Raw genomic sequence first — 17,351 nt, 5'->3', positions numbered from 1 at the left:
TGAGAACCAGAGTTTGATGGTGATGTTTCAGCCAAATAATCAAGCCCAAATAATCAAGCAATTGGAGTAGACATAGTTTCTCAATGGGCCAGTTCATGTACAAACTTCATTCATTTAACAGTTATTTGTTGAGTTTTATACTATATGCAAGCTAGGTTGCTTGGGTTTGCTAGGTAATGACAAAACTGTAGATTCAGACACAGCCTTTGTTCACCCTTGTGGAATTTACAATGAGGCAGAGGGCTGGTAAAGTTATCACAAATATATTGTTCTTTTTTCCAGAGCCAAACATACCCTGTTTTGCACCTTCCACTTATATGTGCTAAAAAAACCCAAAATACAATGGAGTAAATTAGAAGATCTAATTGGCTTTATTAAACGATTCATCAATGGGGCAGCATCCTATCTAGCAAACAGAAAGGCAATCTGAGGAGCTGTACAAAATGGGGAGCTTTTAAAGGCAGAAAGGGGCTGGGACAGGGGAGTCAAAAACAAAACAAAGGATTATTTCAAGCAAGGTCACTTTCCTTTGAGGGAAAAGGGGGGGAGGGGTGTCCCCAGGCCCAGCAATGCTTTCCTAGTCTTCTGACATCAACTCTAGGGCTTAGCAAAGTATGTTGTAAATATTATGATGCATAGAATCCTAATATGGCCCCCATTAACTCTGCTCCCTAGTGTAATACCTTTGTGAGATCTCCTAACTTTCAGTGCAGGAGGAACCTGTGGTTTGATGGAATATTACTTCCATGATTAGATCCCAAATCAGTTGACTTTGAGTTGATAAAAATGGAGATAATCATGGTGGGGCTGATTTAATCGGGTGAGCCCTTAAAAGTGGCTAGACCCTTCCAGAAGTCAGAAATTCCAAAATTCCAAATGTGAGAAGGCCTGTGGAAGGAGCCACATGGCAAGGACCTGAGAGCAGCGGCTGAGGACTGAGAGTACTTTTTGGTCTACCACTAGCAAGACAACATGGACCTCAGTCCCACAACTGCAGAGCAAATGTTTCTGACAAAAACCTCAGGGAGCTTGGAAGGATATCTTTCTCTAGTGGAGCCCAAGATGAGGACACAATCACCCAACACCTTGATTTCAACTTTGTGTGCCCTTGAACAGAACCCAGCCATACAATGCTCAGACTTCTGATGTCCTGAAACACTGAGATAATAAATTTGTGTTGTTTTAATCCAGTAATTAGTGATAATTTGCTCTGCAGCAATAGAAAACTAAGGACTCAGCGAAAATTGAAGGATAATTGTGATTGAGATTCCTCTTCATCTACTGGAGACACAGCACCTCCCCTGTGTCCCTGACAGAGCATCTTTGAGCCTCACCTTCTGGGTGTGAGCAGTTGACGCCCATCCTCCTCAGATAAAGTCCTGACTTTGTCCTTACAGTACAGTCCAAAGAGGTCCATTACTTACATTAAAAAAAATAACTCTACTTTCTATCTGATCCCAGCTAGTTGTGAGAAAAGAGAGGCAGTCCAGTTTCTCCAGACTTTGCTTTAACAATATCAGTGTTTCCTCACCAATCCAAACAAATCCTAAACTATCTATAAACAAAATGCTGTTCTCTATTGTAACAGCTCTCCAAGCCCTTGATTCTAGTAATTAACTAATCATCCTCATATGGCCCTTAGGAGGCGGTATTCAGAGACAGAACTGGGTGGAAAAGCATAGGAAAGGCAGGGTATGGATATTCCCTGCACTGAAGAGGAGGAAGGGAAGCAAGGAAGAGGGGAGAGAAATGAAGACGATGAACAAGGTTGGTGAAAATAGGTCATGGAATGGTGACGAGGAACTTTCAATCTACCAGAGAAGTTCCATCATTTCTTGGCATGCCAGAGTCCGTCAGTTTCCAGGCTCAGGATAAACGGTGAAAGAGTGAATCTTCTCTTTTTCTTTTCCTTTTGGCCACGCTGCGCTGCATGCTGGATCTTAGTTCCCTGACCAGGGATGGAACCTGCGCCCCCTGCAGTGGAAGCGCGGAGTCTTAACCACTAGACCGCCACGGAAGTCCCAAAAGAGTGAATCTAACACTTGAATCAATTTTGTCAAGACTGTAAGGATCAGTGTGTGGGTTGTATACTTACATGTGAGTTTTTGTGTATGTGCAGACATTTTCAACTGAGTAAAACAATTGTCATATCAAAGAAACCCCAGGAAATTGTCTCTGCTTTCGATGATCTCTACTACCTCTTCTGGTCCCATGACATTCTACCATCTGTACAATTTTAGGTACCTGACTTAGAAACTCTGTTCCCTCCATTAGCCTGTAGTCTGGCTCTTGACTATGAAGACATTCTTACAATAGTCTCTAGGAAATGTCCTACCAACGGACCTTGTGTGAGACTTGTCCAGAAAAGGAAAGAGAACTGTGTAATCCCACCTATCAATGTTTTCTCATGCACGCATTCAATAATTCATTTTCTACCTGTAGATATCTATTGAACATCTATAATGTGCCAGGTACTAGGCCAGGTATTGTGGATACAATAATGGGAAAAATCTTGAAACATGGGTCCCATTCAGGGAGCTTAGGATGCAGGGGAGGAGACGAGTATTATTCAAATGAGCACACACAAAATTAGGACTATGATAAGTGCTTCAAAAAAGATACATGGTGCCATGAGAGCATGGATTCTAGACTTAGAATTATATAAATTACCAGGAAGAGAGGACATTTCAGCTGACATTTGAAGGATGAACAAGAGTTAACCTTTACAGCATTACAGATTGAATAACTGCATTTGCAAAGCCTAGTGCCACCTCCCAACTCTAATCTTCACAAAGAAGAATCTGGAACCTTCCTTATCTCCCCTAGAGCCCTCCTGGGTCTCAAGAACCTCCTTTGCTCCATCCATTATTGGGTCCTCATTCTTCTCCTTTCTCTTTAAGGGACAGGTTCCCTTGGAGAAAATGCCTTCATATTTTCCGTGTAAAGGACGTTGACTCTCATGGCTCGCATTGCCAGGGCTCTTGCCTTGCAGCCCATCCCAAGTCATCCATGCATATCGTTCTATATTATTCAGATGCTGAAGAAGGGCCATGCCGTGCAAGTGGACAACTTTATGGATAGGCACAATACGTCAAATCAGTGAGACACAAAGCTCCATATAATGTCCAAAGGAATTGCTTTTCAGAAAGACATGAGTTCAGATTTTCAGGTTGGTTGGTATAAAGATTGCAAGGTGGCATGACAAATATTCTGTGTCTTGAGGGTGAAGTGGTGGTAACATGGGTTCATATACATTTGTGAACATTTGCTTGATGTATGCACTTACATTGCTGTGGAATCAAGGTTTGTAAGTAAAATCTCTTTAAGGTGGATACAGTGGAGAAAGGAAACAGGAAAGTGAAGGGTAAAGGAAAGATTCAGGACACTACCAGAACACTTGTAAGCACATTCACAAAGTCACACTGAAGAAGGACTGCCAGAGTAAAAAATTTATTGCAGTACATGGAAAACACAATGGTCCATAATAAGTAAAAATGTAATTTTACTTTCAACACCAAAAATCTACAAAGTCCCACATAGAACCCAGATTGCTCATCTGATATAAAGGTTTGTTCAAGGTAGGTTTCTAAGCATAACCTCGAAGAAACCCAATCTCGGGTAAAACGCAAAGACAGAAATTGTTCTTTGCAGTGGAACCTACACCGGAATCGATCTGTCTCTACCTCTATCTATCTATCCATCTATCTATCTATCTATCTATCCATCTCGTCCTGCTCCTCCTCCTTCTTCTCCTCATCCTCCTTTCCCCATCTCTCTCTCTCCTTTCATTTTCCACATGAAACAGGAAAATATGGAGGGATGAAAAGGCACAAATCACATCACTAAGGTTCGCAGTCGGAACCGCAGAAGAACAGAAGTGTTTTCCTCTGAATGCACATCCTGGCAGCCTGTCTTCTGGACACGGGGACACACCTCCCTGAGCTGGGATGCGGCAGGAGCTGATGTCTGTCTAGTGCGTGCTGAACACCGTTCCCGGGACAAGTGGATTTCTGTCCGCTGTGGGGGAAGCTCGTCGCCTCCGGGTACACGATGCTGCCGCGGAGCCTTGCACGGCGAGGCGAGGTGGCGGCGCAGAGTCCGGCTGGCTCTTGGGCGGAAGGGACCGGCCCTAGGAAGGGCGGGGAGCCACTGGGTGCGCCCCTAAGGCGGTGGCGCCCAGGGCGGGGAGGGCTGCGGGCCGGCGGGCCCGGAGCGCGCGGCGAGCAGGGAGTCGAGCGCCGCCAGCGCCCAGTGCAGGGCCGCGCCCGCGTGCGCCAGCTGCCAGGCGAGCCAGGCGCGCTGCGAGGCCGTGGGCTCCGTGTGGCCGGTGGACAGCGGCAGGAAGGCGCCCCCCGGGGCCCGCAGCTCGTCCAGGACCACCTCCAGGGCGCCCATCTGGTTGTAGAGATTGGACGTGAGCGCCGCCAGGGGCGCGCGGGCTTCGGGCCACAGGGTTCCGCGACGGCGTTTGGGGGAGGGGGGCCCGGCCTCCGCCGGGCTGTGCTGGCAGCGTCCCCAGCTCCTGACCCACACCGGCGATCGGGACCGGGTCCTCCTGCCGCGGAGGCGCCAGGGAGTGTGGGCGGAACCTGCGCGGGAGACAGAACGGGAGGGATTCAGGTGATGCGCGCCGCCCCGTGGGTCAAGGTCACCATCGCCCCTTCCCTGTCTCCACTCCCCCACCCCTACGCCCCACACCCCACCACGCCTGACTCTGGTGGCCTCTTCCAGGATCTGCTGGCAACCGGGGCCAAGTCCTGGATGCCTTGCTCTCAGCCCTTCTGCCTTTAGGGGCATCTCACCAGGGTCAGGGTCTTTCTCCGCACCCTGGGGGCTTGGCTTGCCCCTCAGGTCCTTCCCTCACATCCCCACCTCTGCCGAGGCCCAGCCCAGACACCTGCCTCCTCTGCGGTAAAGTCCTGCTCTGGAGGAGTCGGGCGGCTTCTTAGCTCTCCGGTGGGCTGGGGGTGGTCGTCCCCTCACCTTCTCTTCTCCAGGTCCGTTTCCTTGGGGGCGACTGTCAGGGGAGCCATCGGGGCTTCTCCCCCGCTCGTGCCTGGTGACCGCTGTGGGTGGAGAGGAGGAGAGGAGTGAGTGTTCCCTGACCTACCTCTGGAATGTGGGGGAGGGTGGATTAGAGCAGATTCCAAGTCCGACCGCTCCGCCCACCTCCATTCCACCCCGTCCCCCAAACTCTGGTTTCCTCCTGCTCCCCACAGCCTCCATGGGTAGCTCCCTAGGGCCGGGCCTTTCCTGTCACTGTGGCAGTTCCTGAGCTGCCTGGCGGGCATGCGCCTGGAAACCCTCCCTCAAGTGCAGCCCCCGAGGATCGCACAGCTGGTAGAGAGCCCTGGATCACAAGGAATCCGGACTTCACCTTGGGTTTCTCTCACCACTTGCAGTGGTGTGAATGTCACGTCTGGCACCTGTTCCTTTGCTCCTTAGCCCAATATCTTGTGTCTCCCAAACCCTCTCAAGCATCACTCAAAACAAATGTCTGCAAAAAAGAACCTAGAATTTTACCTCCTTTGCTCTGACAGCCCTCTCGGGTCTCAATGCTTCCTATTGCTCTCCGTCTTTCTGAGGGATGTGCATCTCCTCCCTTCTGTTTTAGAGACAGGTTCTCCTTGGAGGAAAGCCTTCCATTTTCCCTGTGGGAAAGACCTTTTCTCTGCTGGCCAGGCCGCCTGCGACTTACTGCCCCTGCCATTTCATCCAAGCCTCCCGGCTGAGCCACAGGTCTGGAGGCCTGGAGAGTGGTCCAGGGAATGACTAGGCCAGCCGAGGACGTGGCCTTTTATGGCTTCCCAGCAACCCCCTGCCGGGTCTCAGATTGGTGCGCAGGAGACCACACCCACCAAAGAGAATTGCAATGATGAGGTTAAGGGCTGTTTGGGGTGTCCCACTGGCTTCCTTGGTCCTCAGGACTTTGTAGCTGTACATTTCAGAGCATTTCCGCTCTCTGCTGTATGTTAACTTCACAAAAGGGCACTTGTTTTCTGGTTTGTTTCACGGTGCTTTTTATCTGTTTGTTTCACCAGTTCTGTGTGTGTCTGCATGTGTTAGCATGGGTCACTCTTATGCCAGGGGTCAACAAGGTGTTGGTATAAAGGACGAGAAAACCTTTTGGTCTGTTTTACTTGCATTCCCTTTGGCCCCTACTCAGGTCTGCCATCCTGACGGGAAAGCCACCATACACACTACAGGATGAAAGAGTATGGTTAGGCCCCAAAATAATGTTTTTACCAAACTTGGGGAAATATCAGCCGTTATATCTTCAAATATTTTGTATGTCCCATTTTCTCCTCACTCTCCTTTTGGGACTTCATCTACATATATGTAAGACATTTTTTTTTGTCCCACAGGTCACAGGTTAATGTCTTTTCATCATTTTTCTCTCACTTGTTTGATCATTTCTACTGATCTATTTCAAGTCAATGACTCTTTCCCCTGTAATTTACATTTGGCAAATTTATCCTGTGAATTTTAAATTTCAGACATTGCATTTTTCAGTTCGAGAATTTTCTTTTGGTTTTTCAGTAACAGGGATGATTGAGCATTCTTCAGTTCCCTGCCTTGTATTTAATTTTTGAATTTACACCTTAGGGAAGATAAGCTTAGGATACAACTTGTACAAACAAGAAAATTGGCTTTTATTTCCCTAAAACCTATATTGGCATAAACACAGAAAAATTATTGTATGTTGCCCTTAAAAGAAAAAAAGAGTAAAATGACCCGATCCAGACTGCTCCCTTAGGATCCTGATCACTGGCTGTAAGTGAATGACGTTCCTCCCCCACCTCTATCTGAATATCCTCCTTCAGTGCTTCTCAAACTGGAACCTGCATCAGAATCTCTTGGGGGGCCCTTGGAAAACAGATCACATGGCCCCGCCCCCAGTGCTCTGACCCTCTAGGTCTGGATTGAAGCCTGATATTTACATCTGTAACAAGTTACCAAGTGATGGTGATACTGCTGGTCCTGGGATCACACTTTATGAACCACTCACCTACTTGGTAGAATTTAAAAGACAAAGGCACTTTTTCCTTGAGGTTACTCATCTCACATGGTCCTGTGAGATATGGACTGAAATGAGCCTTCCAGAATGGGGATGTGGGGCAAGGCGAGTCCTTTCCTCTCTTCACATTAGCATAGATTAGATGGTCATTTTTCTACTTAGAAATGCTGTGAGTAGAGACTATTAAAACCAACCAACCAACCAACCAACCAACCAGCCAATGCCAGATGCTCCGATATAACTGCCTTAGGGAAAGTGATCAAAAAAAAATTTTTTTTTTTTCTGGAAGTGCTTCTGTGCTCATGGCGTGTGGCTGAGGGAAAGCAACAGGTCTCCCTTAGTAACGGCGATGTGGCCCAATGTTGTGGACACAAAGTAAATCAGACCTCTGAAGACAGGAGAGTCCAGAGTGAATGATGGGAAAACAATCCAATTTATACTTGCTATGGGAAGTATAAATACGTGGTAAATGAAGCGAAAGCCTCACACGAGCTCTGCTTGCTACTGTTTTGGTTTCCCTGAAGCCGACAGGACCTCCCCGGCTTGGCTGCTCTGAACCCAGAGGGGTCCTACAAACGCAGGGCCCCGCAGGCGCAGCTGGTGGTAACAGTAGCCTGGTAAGGGTGGGAAGATTCTAGTACAAGTTCCAATGTGTCTGTGCGTTTTCCCTACACCGCCAGGGAATTTCTGAGACCAGTCTGGTGTCTTACAATCCTGACACTATCTACTCAGGGACAACTTCCGATTCCACACGTTCAGGGCTCAGTCTTACAAGACAGCCCCTGCCCCACTTCAGGTGCAATCGCAAGTCCAGGTTGTCAGCTGTGCTTCTGGGGGATCCACTATAGTTCAGAGGTTCCAACGACCCCTCTTGGGTTCAATTAATTTGCTTACAGAACTCAGAGAAACATTTTACTTATTAGAGTATCAGTGTATTATAAAAGGCTGTCACTCAGGAACAGCCAGATGGAAGACATGCATAGGGCAAGGCATGGGGAAGGGGCATGCCTTTCCAAAAGGCATCTCCCCAAATCTCCATGTGTTCACCAACCTGGAAGCTGTCCGAACCCCAGCCTTTTCGTTTTTTTCAAGGAGGCTTCATTACAGGGACATGATTAACTCATTACACATTGGTGATGGGTTCAACCTCCAGATTCTCTCCCCTTCCGGGAACCTGGGGGTTCCGATAAAAAGTGCTAATGCCCTAATCACCACGTGGGGTCCTCTGGAAAGCAGCCCCCAACCTTTGTCGACCTGGGTGCTTTCTAAAGGTCACCTCATTAACATAACAAAACCCATTTATCACTCTCATCACTTAGGAAATTCCAGTGGGTTTAGGCACTGAGCCAGAAACCCAGGCAAGCACCAAATATATATTTCTTATTATGAATCACAACATCCAGGCCAGGAGGACAGCACCTTCCCTGAGTGCACGTGTAGCCCTTAATCATCCACTTTATACTGGTTTTATCTGTGATCTCTTCGGATCTAAATTCTGTGCCCATTAAAGGCAAACCTCTGGGATATATGAAATTTGGATAGTTTGAGCAAAATTATAAAGAATACTGACTCCCCCATGGGAACCTGCTCAGGGAGCCACATTGGATTTTAACACTTCAAGAAGCCTACATTCACGTGGCCAGTCACCATGATTACAGCTGAAGGATTTATTTCCAGACATGACATACAAACCATCCCAATGGTGACCCCGGAATGAGGGGAGAGCAGGGACTTCCAGACACATGAGCACTTGGAATTAATTGCCACTCTCGTAACTCATACACTTTCTAGCAAGATGTGACACCCTATATCAATACGTGGTCCAAGATAACTGGTGCAAAAATATTACGATACGTCTCCGAATCCAAGTAAGTAACAGTTAATGAAGCCTCAGAACAGGTAAGGACTCCATAAGCCCCAGCAACCACAGGACATTCCTTTTTCTTTTTTTTTTCTTTCTTAACTTTTTATTTTCTATTAGAGTATAGTTAAGAATGTTGTTAGTTTCAGGTGTACAGCAGAGTGAACCTTCTCATTAATGGGACTGAGCTCCTTACTCTGAGGTCTGGGTACCTTGAGTCTAACAAGAATAGATTCTGTTTGGCTTTTGCTGGTTTTATCAGCCATAGGCAGCAACAACCTGACCTACAGGTCCCACTGATGTGGTGGAGGCTGTTTTTATAGAAGAGTAGCTGTGCAAACAGACAGATCGGTCTCCATACCCTCCCTCCTGCTCACTCACAGAAATTATTCCATCTACAACTACACTGCCCTTAGAGCCAGGAAATATATCCATCAGGTGCTTCAAAGAAATCATGGACCATTGCTCTCACTGGCTGAGTCCTAGGTTATTTTTGACACTCTCCTAATATGTCTTTTTGTACCCTTTGGACCAAGTTGAAAAAAAAAAAAGTCGATATCCAGTACAAAAGAAGAAAGAGGAGTGAAAAAAAACACAAAAATTAAATTCAAAACTTGATATGTTGTGGAGGGCAGAGGTCCTAAGGCTGGGTGTATGCTGCTGCCTATTTGGGCCTAACCACACTCTTTCATCCTGTAGTGTCTATGGTGGCATTCCTGTCAGGATGGCAGACCTGAGTAAGGGCCAAAGGGAATGCAAGTAAAACAGACCAAAAGGTTTTCTCGTCCTTTATACCAACACCTTGTTGACCCCTGGCATAAGAGTGACCCATGCTAACACATGCAGACACACACAGAACTGGTGAAACAAACAGATAAAAAGCACCGTGAAACAAACCAGAAAACAAGTGCCCTTTTGTGAAGTTAACATACAGCAGAGAGCGGAAATGCTCTGAAATGTACAGCTACAAAGTCCTGAGGACCAAGGAAGCCAGTGGGACACCCCAAACAGCCCTTAACCTCATCATTGCAATTCTCTTTGGTGGGTGTGGTCTCCTGCGCACCAATCTGAGACCCGGCAGGGGGTTGCTGGGAAGCCATAAAAGGCCACGTCCTCGGCTGGCCTAGTCATTCCCTGGACCACTCTCCAGGCCTCCAGACCTGTGGCTCAGCGGGGAGGCTTGGATGAAATGGCAGGGGCAGCAAGTGGCAGGCGGCCTGGCCAGCAGAGAAAAGGTCTTTCCCACAGGGAAAATGGAAGGCTTTCCTCCAAGGAGAACCTGTCTCTAAAACAGAAGGGAGGAGATGCACATCCCTCAGAAAGATGGAGAGCAATAGGAAGCATTGAGACCCGAGAGGGCTGTCAGAGCAAAGGAGGTAAAATTCTAGGTTCTTTTTTGCAGACATTTGTTTTGAGTGATGCTTGAGAGGGTTTGGGAGACACAAGATATTGGGCTAAGGAGCAAAGGAACAGGTGCCAGACGTGACATTCACACCACTGCAAGTGGTGAGAGAAACCCAAGGTGAAGTCCGGATTCCTTGTGATCCAGGGCTCTCTACCAGCTGTGCGATCCTCGGGGGCTGCACTTGAGGGAGGGTTTCCAGGCGCATGCCCGCCAGGCAGCTCAGGAACTGCCACAGTGACAGGAAAGGCCCGGCCCTAGGGAGCTACCCATGGAGGCTGTGGGGAGCAGGAGGAAACCAGAGTTTGGGGGACGGGGTGGAATGGAGGTGGGCGGAGCGGTCGGACTTGGAATCTGCTCTAATCCACCCTCCCCCACATTCCAGAGGTAGGTCAGGGAACACTCACTCCTCTCCTCCTCTCCACCCACAGCGGTCACCAGGCACGAGCGGGGGAGAAGCCCCGATGGCTCCCCTGACAGTCGCCCCCAAGGAAACGGACCTGGAGAAGAGAAGGTGAGGGGACGACCACCCCCAGCCCACCGGAGAGCTAAGAAGCCGCCCGACTCCTCCAGAGCAGGACTTTACCGCAGAGGAGGCAGGTGTCTGGGCTGGGCCTCGGCAGAGGTGGGGATGTGAGGGAAGGACCTGAGGGGCAAGCCAAGCCCCCAGGGTGCGGAGAAAGACCCTGACCCTGGTGAGATGCCCCTAAAGGCAGAAGGGCTGAGAGCAAGGCATCCAGGACTTGGCCCCGGTTGCCAGCAGATCCTGGAAGAGGCCACCAGAGTCAGGCGTGGTGGGGTGTGGGGCGTAGGGGTGGGGGAGTGGAGACAGGGAAGGGGCGATGGTGACCTTGACCCACGGGGCGGCGCGCATCACCTGAATCCCTCCCGTTCTGTCTCCCGCGCAGGTTCCGCCCACACTCCCTGGCGCCTCCGCGGCAGGAGGACCCGGTCCCGATCGCCGGTGTGGGTCAGGAGCTGGGGACGCTGCCAGCACAGCCCGGCGGAGGCCGGGCCCCCCTCCCCCAAACGCCGTCGCGGAACCCTGTGGCCCGAAGCCCGCGCGCCCCTGGCGGCGCTCACGTCCAATCTCTACAACCAGATGGGCGCCCTGGAGGTGGTCCTGGACGAGCTGCGGGCCCCGGGGGGCGCCTTCCTGCCGCTGTCCACCGGCCACACGGAGCCCACGGCCTCGCAGCGCGCCTGGCTCGCCTGGCAGCTGGCGCACGCGGGCGCGGCCCTGCACTGGGCGCTGGCGGCGCTCGACTCCCTGCTCGCCGCGCGCTCCGGGCCCGCCGGCCCGCAGCCCTCCCCGCCCTGGGCGCCACCGCCTTAGGGGCGCACCCAGCGGCTCCCCGCCCTTCCTAGGGCCGGTCCCTTCCGCCCAAGAGCCAGCCGGACTCTGCGCCGCCACCTCGCCTCGCCGTGCAAGGCTCCGCGGCAGCATCGTGTACCCGGAGGCGACGAGCTTCCCCCACAGCGGACAGAAATCCACTTGTCCCGGGAACGGTGTTCAGCACGCACTAGACAGACATCAGCTCCTGCCGCATCCCAGCTCAGGGAGGTGTGTCCCCGTGTCCAGAAGACAGGCTGCCAGGATGTGCATTCAGAGGAAAACACTTCTGTTCTTCTGCGGTTCCGACTGCGAACCTTAGTGATGTGATTTGTGCCTTTTCATCCCTCCATATTTTCCTGTTTCATGTGGAAAATGAAAGGAGAGAGAGAGATGGGGAAAGGAGGATGAGGAGAAGAAGGAGGAGGAGCAGGACGAGATGGATAGATAGATAGATAGATAGATAGATAGATAGATAGATAGATAGATAGATAGATAGATAGATGGATAGATGGATAGATAGATAGAGGTAGAGACAGATCGATTCCGGTGTAGGTTCCACCGCAAAGAACAATTTCTGTCTTTGCGTTTTACCCGAGATTGGGTTTCTTCGAGGTTATGCTTAGAAACCTACCTTGTACAAACCTTTATATCAGATGAGCAATCTGGGTTCTATGTGGGACTTTGTAGATTTTTGGTGTTGAAAGTAAAATTACATTTTTACTTATTATGGACCATTGTGTTTTCCATGTACTGCAATAAATTTTTTACTCTGGCAGTCCTTCTTCAGTGTGACTTTGTGAATGTGCTTACAAGTGTTCTGGTAGTGTCCTGAATCTTTCCTTTACCCTTCACTTTCCTGTTTCCTTTCTCCACTGTATCCACCTTAAAGAGATTTTACTTACAAACCTTGATTCCACAGCAATGTAAGTGCATACATCTAGCAAATGTTCACAAATGTATACGAACCCATGTTACCACCACTTCACCCTCAAGACACAGAATATGTCCGTCATGTGCAATCTTTATACCAACCAACCTGAAAATATGAACTCATGTCTTTCCTAAAAGCAATTCCTTTGGACATTATATGGAGCTTTGTGTCTCACTGATTTGACGTATTGTGCCTATCCATAAAGTTGTCCACTTGCATGGCATGGCCCTTCTTCAGTCTCACTTCATCACTTACTCTTTTTTTTTTTTTTTATTTTTTTTTATTTTTTAACCAATCCAATTTTTAATTTTTAAATTCTTGACATTATAGAACTAAACTGAAATTTATTAACATTCCACTCTTACATTTATTTCTTATCGACAAACAGAAATAAAATTCATGACCCAAAAACCCAAAACAAAACTAAAAACAGGGAAAAGCTTATAAAACTAAATATGGATCCCAGCATTAACAGCTGAACAGAGAATGTGATTTTTAAATTCTTAGCGGATGATAAAGTTGTGTAGAAACTGAACACTTACAAATTATTTAAAACCTGGAATCACTGACCAGAAATTACACAGTTGGATCATGGGAAAACAGCAGAAAGGGGTTATGAGGGAACCTACACTGTTCTAGCTGCACCCCATGCCCTTCTCAGAGGAAAGCCTGGCATTGATTAGATATTGGGCCAGACTAATACTGGCAGCAGAACCAGTGATAGTAACCTGCCTACCAGAAGAGCCTTCCACTGGGTTAGCAATTTTGATCTGGGCCCCGGACATCTGGCGGATCTCATTAATGTTGGTGCCTTGGCGCCCGATTATACAGCCAATTAAGTTATTTGGAATGGTGAGTTCATGGGTAGTTTGAGTAGATGCATCCAAACTTGCCCAATAGCCTTTCACCTCTGGAGAGCTGGAGTCAATTCCGGCGAATCCGGTCCCGCCGTGCATCATGGCAAAGTGAGACTGCTGTCTTGCCACCTGGTTCAGCTTGGCCAGATCGAGCGGAGAAATGGTGTGTTGTCCTTGAATCGAGTAGGCATCTAGAGGTGGTCCCTCCAGGTCATGGGTGGCGTGAGGGTAGCCAGCAGCGTCGCTGCACCGATCTTGGCCGCCCGCGCAGATCACTGGAGAGCTGGCCGGCATGGGCTGGTACGGAATGGTCATGACTCTCCCTTGCGGAGACTGGGAGAGCGTCTCCAGCATGACCAGGCAGATCTGCTTGACACACTCGGTGACAGACTGCGGCACGCCAGCAATGGTGATGGCCCGCTCGGTGGAGTTGGGCAGCATATCCCCCGCCACCTGGACCTGGGCCCCCGTACTCTCGCGGATCTCTTTGATCTTACAACCGCCTTTCCCAATCAGGGAGCCGCACTGGGTGGCCGGCACCACCAGCCTCAGGGTGACCGGGGGCCTGCTGGCCGCCGTGCTGTTGGTCATGGAGCTGTTGATATCTTCTTCCAGCTTGTCGATGATCATAGCGAAGGCCTTAAAGATGGCATTGGTGGGGCCGGTCAGAGTGATGATTCTCTCCGGGCAATTCCCCTCCGAGATGTTGATCCGCGCACCACTCTCCTCGCGGATCCTCTTAACCGACTCCCCTTTCTTCCCAATGATGCTTCCTACTTCCTTTCCGTGCATAAGCAGCCGAATGGTGAGAGTCACATTTAGTCTACTTTCAGTCACACCGGCATCCATGGCGAGCGGCGGGCGGCGTTCTGGGGAGTTCATCACTTACTCTTAATAATACAGAACGATGCGCATGGATGACGTGGTATGGGCTGCAAGGCTAGAGCCCTGGCAATGTCCTGTGATCAAGGTCAGTGGTTGGGAGAGAGTTAGTAGAATTTGTCTACATGTAGTAAACGTTGCTTCTAGGGATCCATGCCTGGATGGATGGGAGGGAGGGTGATTTCTGATTGATGATGGAAAACCTCCCAAACTCATGAGGCAAAGTTGGGGTGGCCAGGGACCTGGTGGCCGAGGTCCATTGCTCACAGAGGCAGCTCTGATTTCTCGGGGTCTGGGCTCTGCACACAGCCTGACATGTCTTGGTTTGGACCATGGCTCTTTTTGATTTCCCCTCTTTTCAGTAAATGAAGACCCTGAAAAAAACACCTCATTTCTTTTTAATTTTACCCTTGGACAGAATCTGTGGTAGAACCAGGGCTTTGTGTCCCCAGGAGTCTCTGCTTATTCTGGGTCTGGTCCCATAGCCTCTTCTCTCAGAGACAGGAGACCCCTGGGGAGCAGGAGGTGGTTCCCTCAGACACAGGTGCTGATCCTGGAGCCTCACAGTTCCTGGCATCATGACTCTGACTTTGACCTTCCTGTTGCTTGTTAAGAGCATTGTGACCTCGAGACTGCTCCAGTCTGCAGATGTGGATTTGATGTCCTTCCCTGTGTAGGGAAAGAGGGAGCCTTGTAATCATAAGGACTTTGCTTATTTGGTCCCCTCCTGGGCTGTGAGTATATCTTTGGGAGGACTTTTCTCATTGCATTAGCTCCACAAGCTACCCCTGTTTTGTAATTTAGGAACTGGTCCATGACTGACTTGTTCTTCAGAGTTTTAACATCCACCTTGTCCTGGAAACACACTCTGGCCTCTGTGACATGCATCTTCTGGACCCTCCCCTGCTTTCCAGTGGTGAAGCCCCTGAACAAATGCCTCATTGTATTTGGAAGGTGCCCTTCAGTGGAGCAGGTGAGAGGCATGGGGATGCCTGGGGTGTACTTTGATATTTCGATTATTTACTATTAGCTTGTGTATTTTTGTGACATTTAGGAGGTTCTGACATATAGCAATGACAATCCATCTTACTCTTCCCCTACATTCTTTTTTTTTAAATAAATTTATTTATTTATTTATTTATTTTTGGCTGTGTTGGGTCTTCGTTGCTGGGCAGGCTTTCTCTAGTTGTGGCGAGCGGAGGCTACTGTTCGTTGCAGTGGCGGGCTTGTCATTGCGGTGGCTTCTCTTTGTTGCAGAGCCCAGGCCTTAGGTGCGCGGGATTCAGTAGTTGTGGCATGCAGGCCCTAGAGCGCAGGCTCAGTGGTTCTGGCGCTTGGGCTTAGTTGCTCCGTGGCATGTGGGATCTTCCCGGACCAGGGCTCAAACTGGTGTTCCTTGTGCTGGCAGGCAGATTCTTAACCACTGCATCGCCAGAGAAGTCCCACCCTTCCCCTACAATCTTAAAGATTCTTTTTAATATTTGCTTTTTGGCCTTTAAAATGATATCTCATTTTGATTTGCATTTACTTAGATTCCAAATACACTAAAACGTTTATTAGGCATTTATGTGTCTGCTATTGTATATTATATTATTTCTTCATATATTTCCACATCTATTCACATTACATTTATCCTAGATCACAGGAGATATGCCTTATTGAGCTGGAGAACTATAGGTTACACACTGAGCCTTATGACCCATGCACTACTATTATCCATATATCAGCAACATGAGGTATAGAGAGATTAAATAACTTGTAGTTTTCCTCTGCTACCTGACGCTGAAGACAAATTGCCTTTGTCACAGAGATAAGAGAAGTCCTGACTAGAAAGAGTTCTTTTCAGCTTTGCTAGGAAAGCCAGAGGAGCTCTACTTAGGTCACACATGCGCTTGTCTGCCTTCTGCCCACAGGGATGAATGGTCTTTGTCTCTGGTGGCCAGTAGAGGGCGTGAATTCCCTCCTGTGATTTCCACCTCCCTACAAAGTCACTAGCGCCTGGATTTTGTTTCTTAGTAGATGCTGCCTTACTATGGGCAGCCCTGGACTGCCCTCATGTCCAAGTTGGCTTTTCTTTTTCTTTTTTTTTTATTTTCTTAGATATAATTGACATAATATAAGCTGGGCATATTTAAACAATACAATGTGATAAACATTGACAAGTGTATACACCCATGAAACCATCACCACAATCAAGGTAATGAAGATATCCATCATCTCCAAAAGTTTCCCTGTTATAGTCCCTTCCTTCTGCTACCTGCCTGTCTCTTACTCTCTCCCCACCAGACAACTACTGAGCTACTTTTTATCCCTATAGATTAGTTTACATTTCCTAGAATTTTATGTAAATAGAATCATGCAGTATAAATGATTTTGGGGGGGTCTGGCTTTTTTCATTCAGCTTCATTATTTGAGATGCACCCCTGTTTGGTTCCTTTTCGTGGGTGAATAGTACTCCGCTGCATGGATGTGCACATTACTTGTTCACCTAATGATAGGCATTTGGGTTGCTTCCAGTTTCTGGCAATACAAATAAAGCTGCTATGGATTTTCCTGTATAAGTCCTGTGAGGACATATACTCTCATTTCTCTAAGCAAATATCTAGGAGTGGAATAGATGACTCATACAGAAGAGATAAATTTCACTTTTTAAGAAACTACCAAAGTGTTTTCCAAAGTGGCCATGCCACCACTGTACATTCCCACCAGCAGTGAAGGAGAGTTCCATTCACTCCACATCCTCTAACACTTACTAGAGTCAGATTTTAAAACTGTACCCATTTCATAGTTATGTAGTAGTATTCAACTGTGGTTTTAATCTGTATTTCCCTAATGACTAAAATACTAAGCATCTTTTCATGTTTTTATCTGCCATCCACACATCTTTTTTGGTGAAGTGTCTCCAAACAAATCAAATCTGTCAAAAATATTGAAAGGAAAAATTTTTTCAATTTAAAGAACATCCGTTCTCCAGCCCCATCTTTTTTATGGGTTGTGATCTGGCTCAGGCCATTATCTGGGCAAAGGGGACATCTTCATGTTCCTCCACCAAAAAGTGAGTGTT

General features: G+C 48.3%; 3 protein-coding genes across 3 annotated transcripts; 1 reads left to right on the top strand and 2 right to left on the bottom strand.

The window, feature by feature from the left end:
• Window positions 1-3,515: 3,515 nt before the first annotated feature.
• LOC133097284 (uncharacterized) lies at window positions 3,516-10,489 on the bottom strand. Its single transcript, XM_061199180.1, has 3 exons — window positions 10,439-10,489; window positions 4,902-5,106; window positions 3,516-4,589 (listed from the first exon to the last, which is right to left on the bottom strand). Exons 1-3 carry the CDS (start codon window positions 10,487-10,489, stop codon window positions 4,162-4,164), a joined length of 684 nt encoding a protein of 227 aa, XP_061055163.1. The 3' UTR covers window positions 3,516-4,161.
• A 63-nt stretch (window positions 10,490-10,552) lies between these two features.
• LOC133097283 (uncharacterized) lies at window positions 10,553-12,279 on the top strand. Its single transcript, XM_061199179.1, has 3 exons — window positions 10,553-10,609; window positions 10,673-10,877; window positions 11,190-12,279. The coding sequence occupies exons 1-3, from the start codon at window positions 10,553-10,555 to the stop codon at window positions 11,615-11,617; spliced, it is 690 nt and encodes a 229-aa protein (XP_061055162.1). The 3' UTR covers window positions 11,618-12,279.
• Window positions 12,280-12,928: 649 nt separating this feature from the next.
• LOC133098263 (poly(rC)-binding protein 1-like) lies at window positions 12,929-14,302 on the bottom strand. The gene has a single exon (XM_061201023.1). The coding sequence runs from the start codon at window positions 14,285-14,287 to the stop codon at window positions 13,184-13,186; it is 1,104 nt and encodes a 367-aa protein (XP_061057006.1). The 5' UTR covers window positions 14,288-14,302; the 3' UTR covers window positions 12,929-13,183.
• Between the last annotated feature and the right edge of the window lie 3,049 nt (window positions 14,303-17,351).

This window comes from Eubalaena glacialis, chromosome 9, assembly GCF_028564815.1.
Source record: "Eubalaena glacialis isolate mEubGla1 chromosome 9, mEubGla1.1.hap2.+ XY, whole genome shotgun sequence".
Classification (NCBI taxonomy): Eukaryota; Metazoa; Chordata; class Mammalia; order Artiodactyla; family Balaenidae; genus Eubalaena; species Eubalaena glacialis.
Note: the sequence above shows the minus strand (reverse complement) of the source record. Positions and strands in the feature narration are given on the sequence as shown.

Excerpts from the sequence above, each read along its gene's own strand:
- LOC133098263 (XM_061201023.1), bottom strand. The coding sequence starts at position 14,287 with ATGAACTCCCCAGAACGCCGCCCGCCGCTCGCCATGGATGCCGGTGTG.
- LOC133097284 (XM_061199180.1), bottom strand. The coding sequence starts at position 10,489 with ATGCGCCTGGAAACCCTCCCTCAAGTGCAGCCCCCGAGGATCGCACAG. Across the intron at positions 5,107-10,438 it reads CCCCGAGGATCGCACAGCTG|GTCAGGGAACACTCACTCCT; the intron begins GTAGAGAGCCCT and ends TTCCAGAGGTAG. Across the intron at positions 4,590-4,901 it reads AGGACTTTACCGCAGAGGAG|GTTCCGCCCACACTCCCTGG; the intron begins GCAGGTGTCTGG and ends TCTCCCGCGCAG.
- LOC133097283 (XM_061199179.1), top strand. The coding sequence starts at position 10,553 with ATGGAGGCTGTGGGGAGCAGGAGGAAACCAGAGTTTGGGGGACGGGGT. Across the intron at positions 10,610-10,672 it reads GGGGACGGGGTGGAATGGAG|GTCAGGGAACACTCACTCCT; the intron begins GTGGGCGGAGCG and ends TTCCAGAGGTAG. Across the intron at positions 10,878-11,189 it reads AGGACTTTACCGCAGAGGAG|GTTCCGCCCACACTCCCTGG; the intron begins GCAGGTGTCTGG and ends TCTCCCGCGCAG.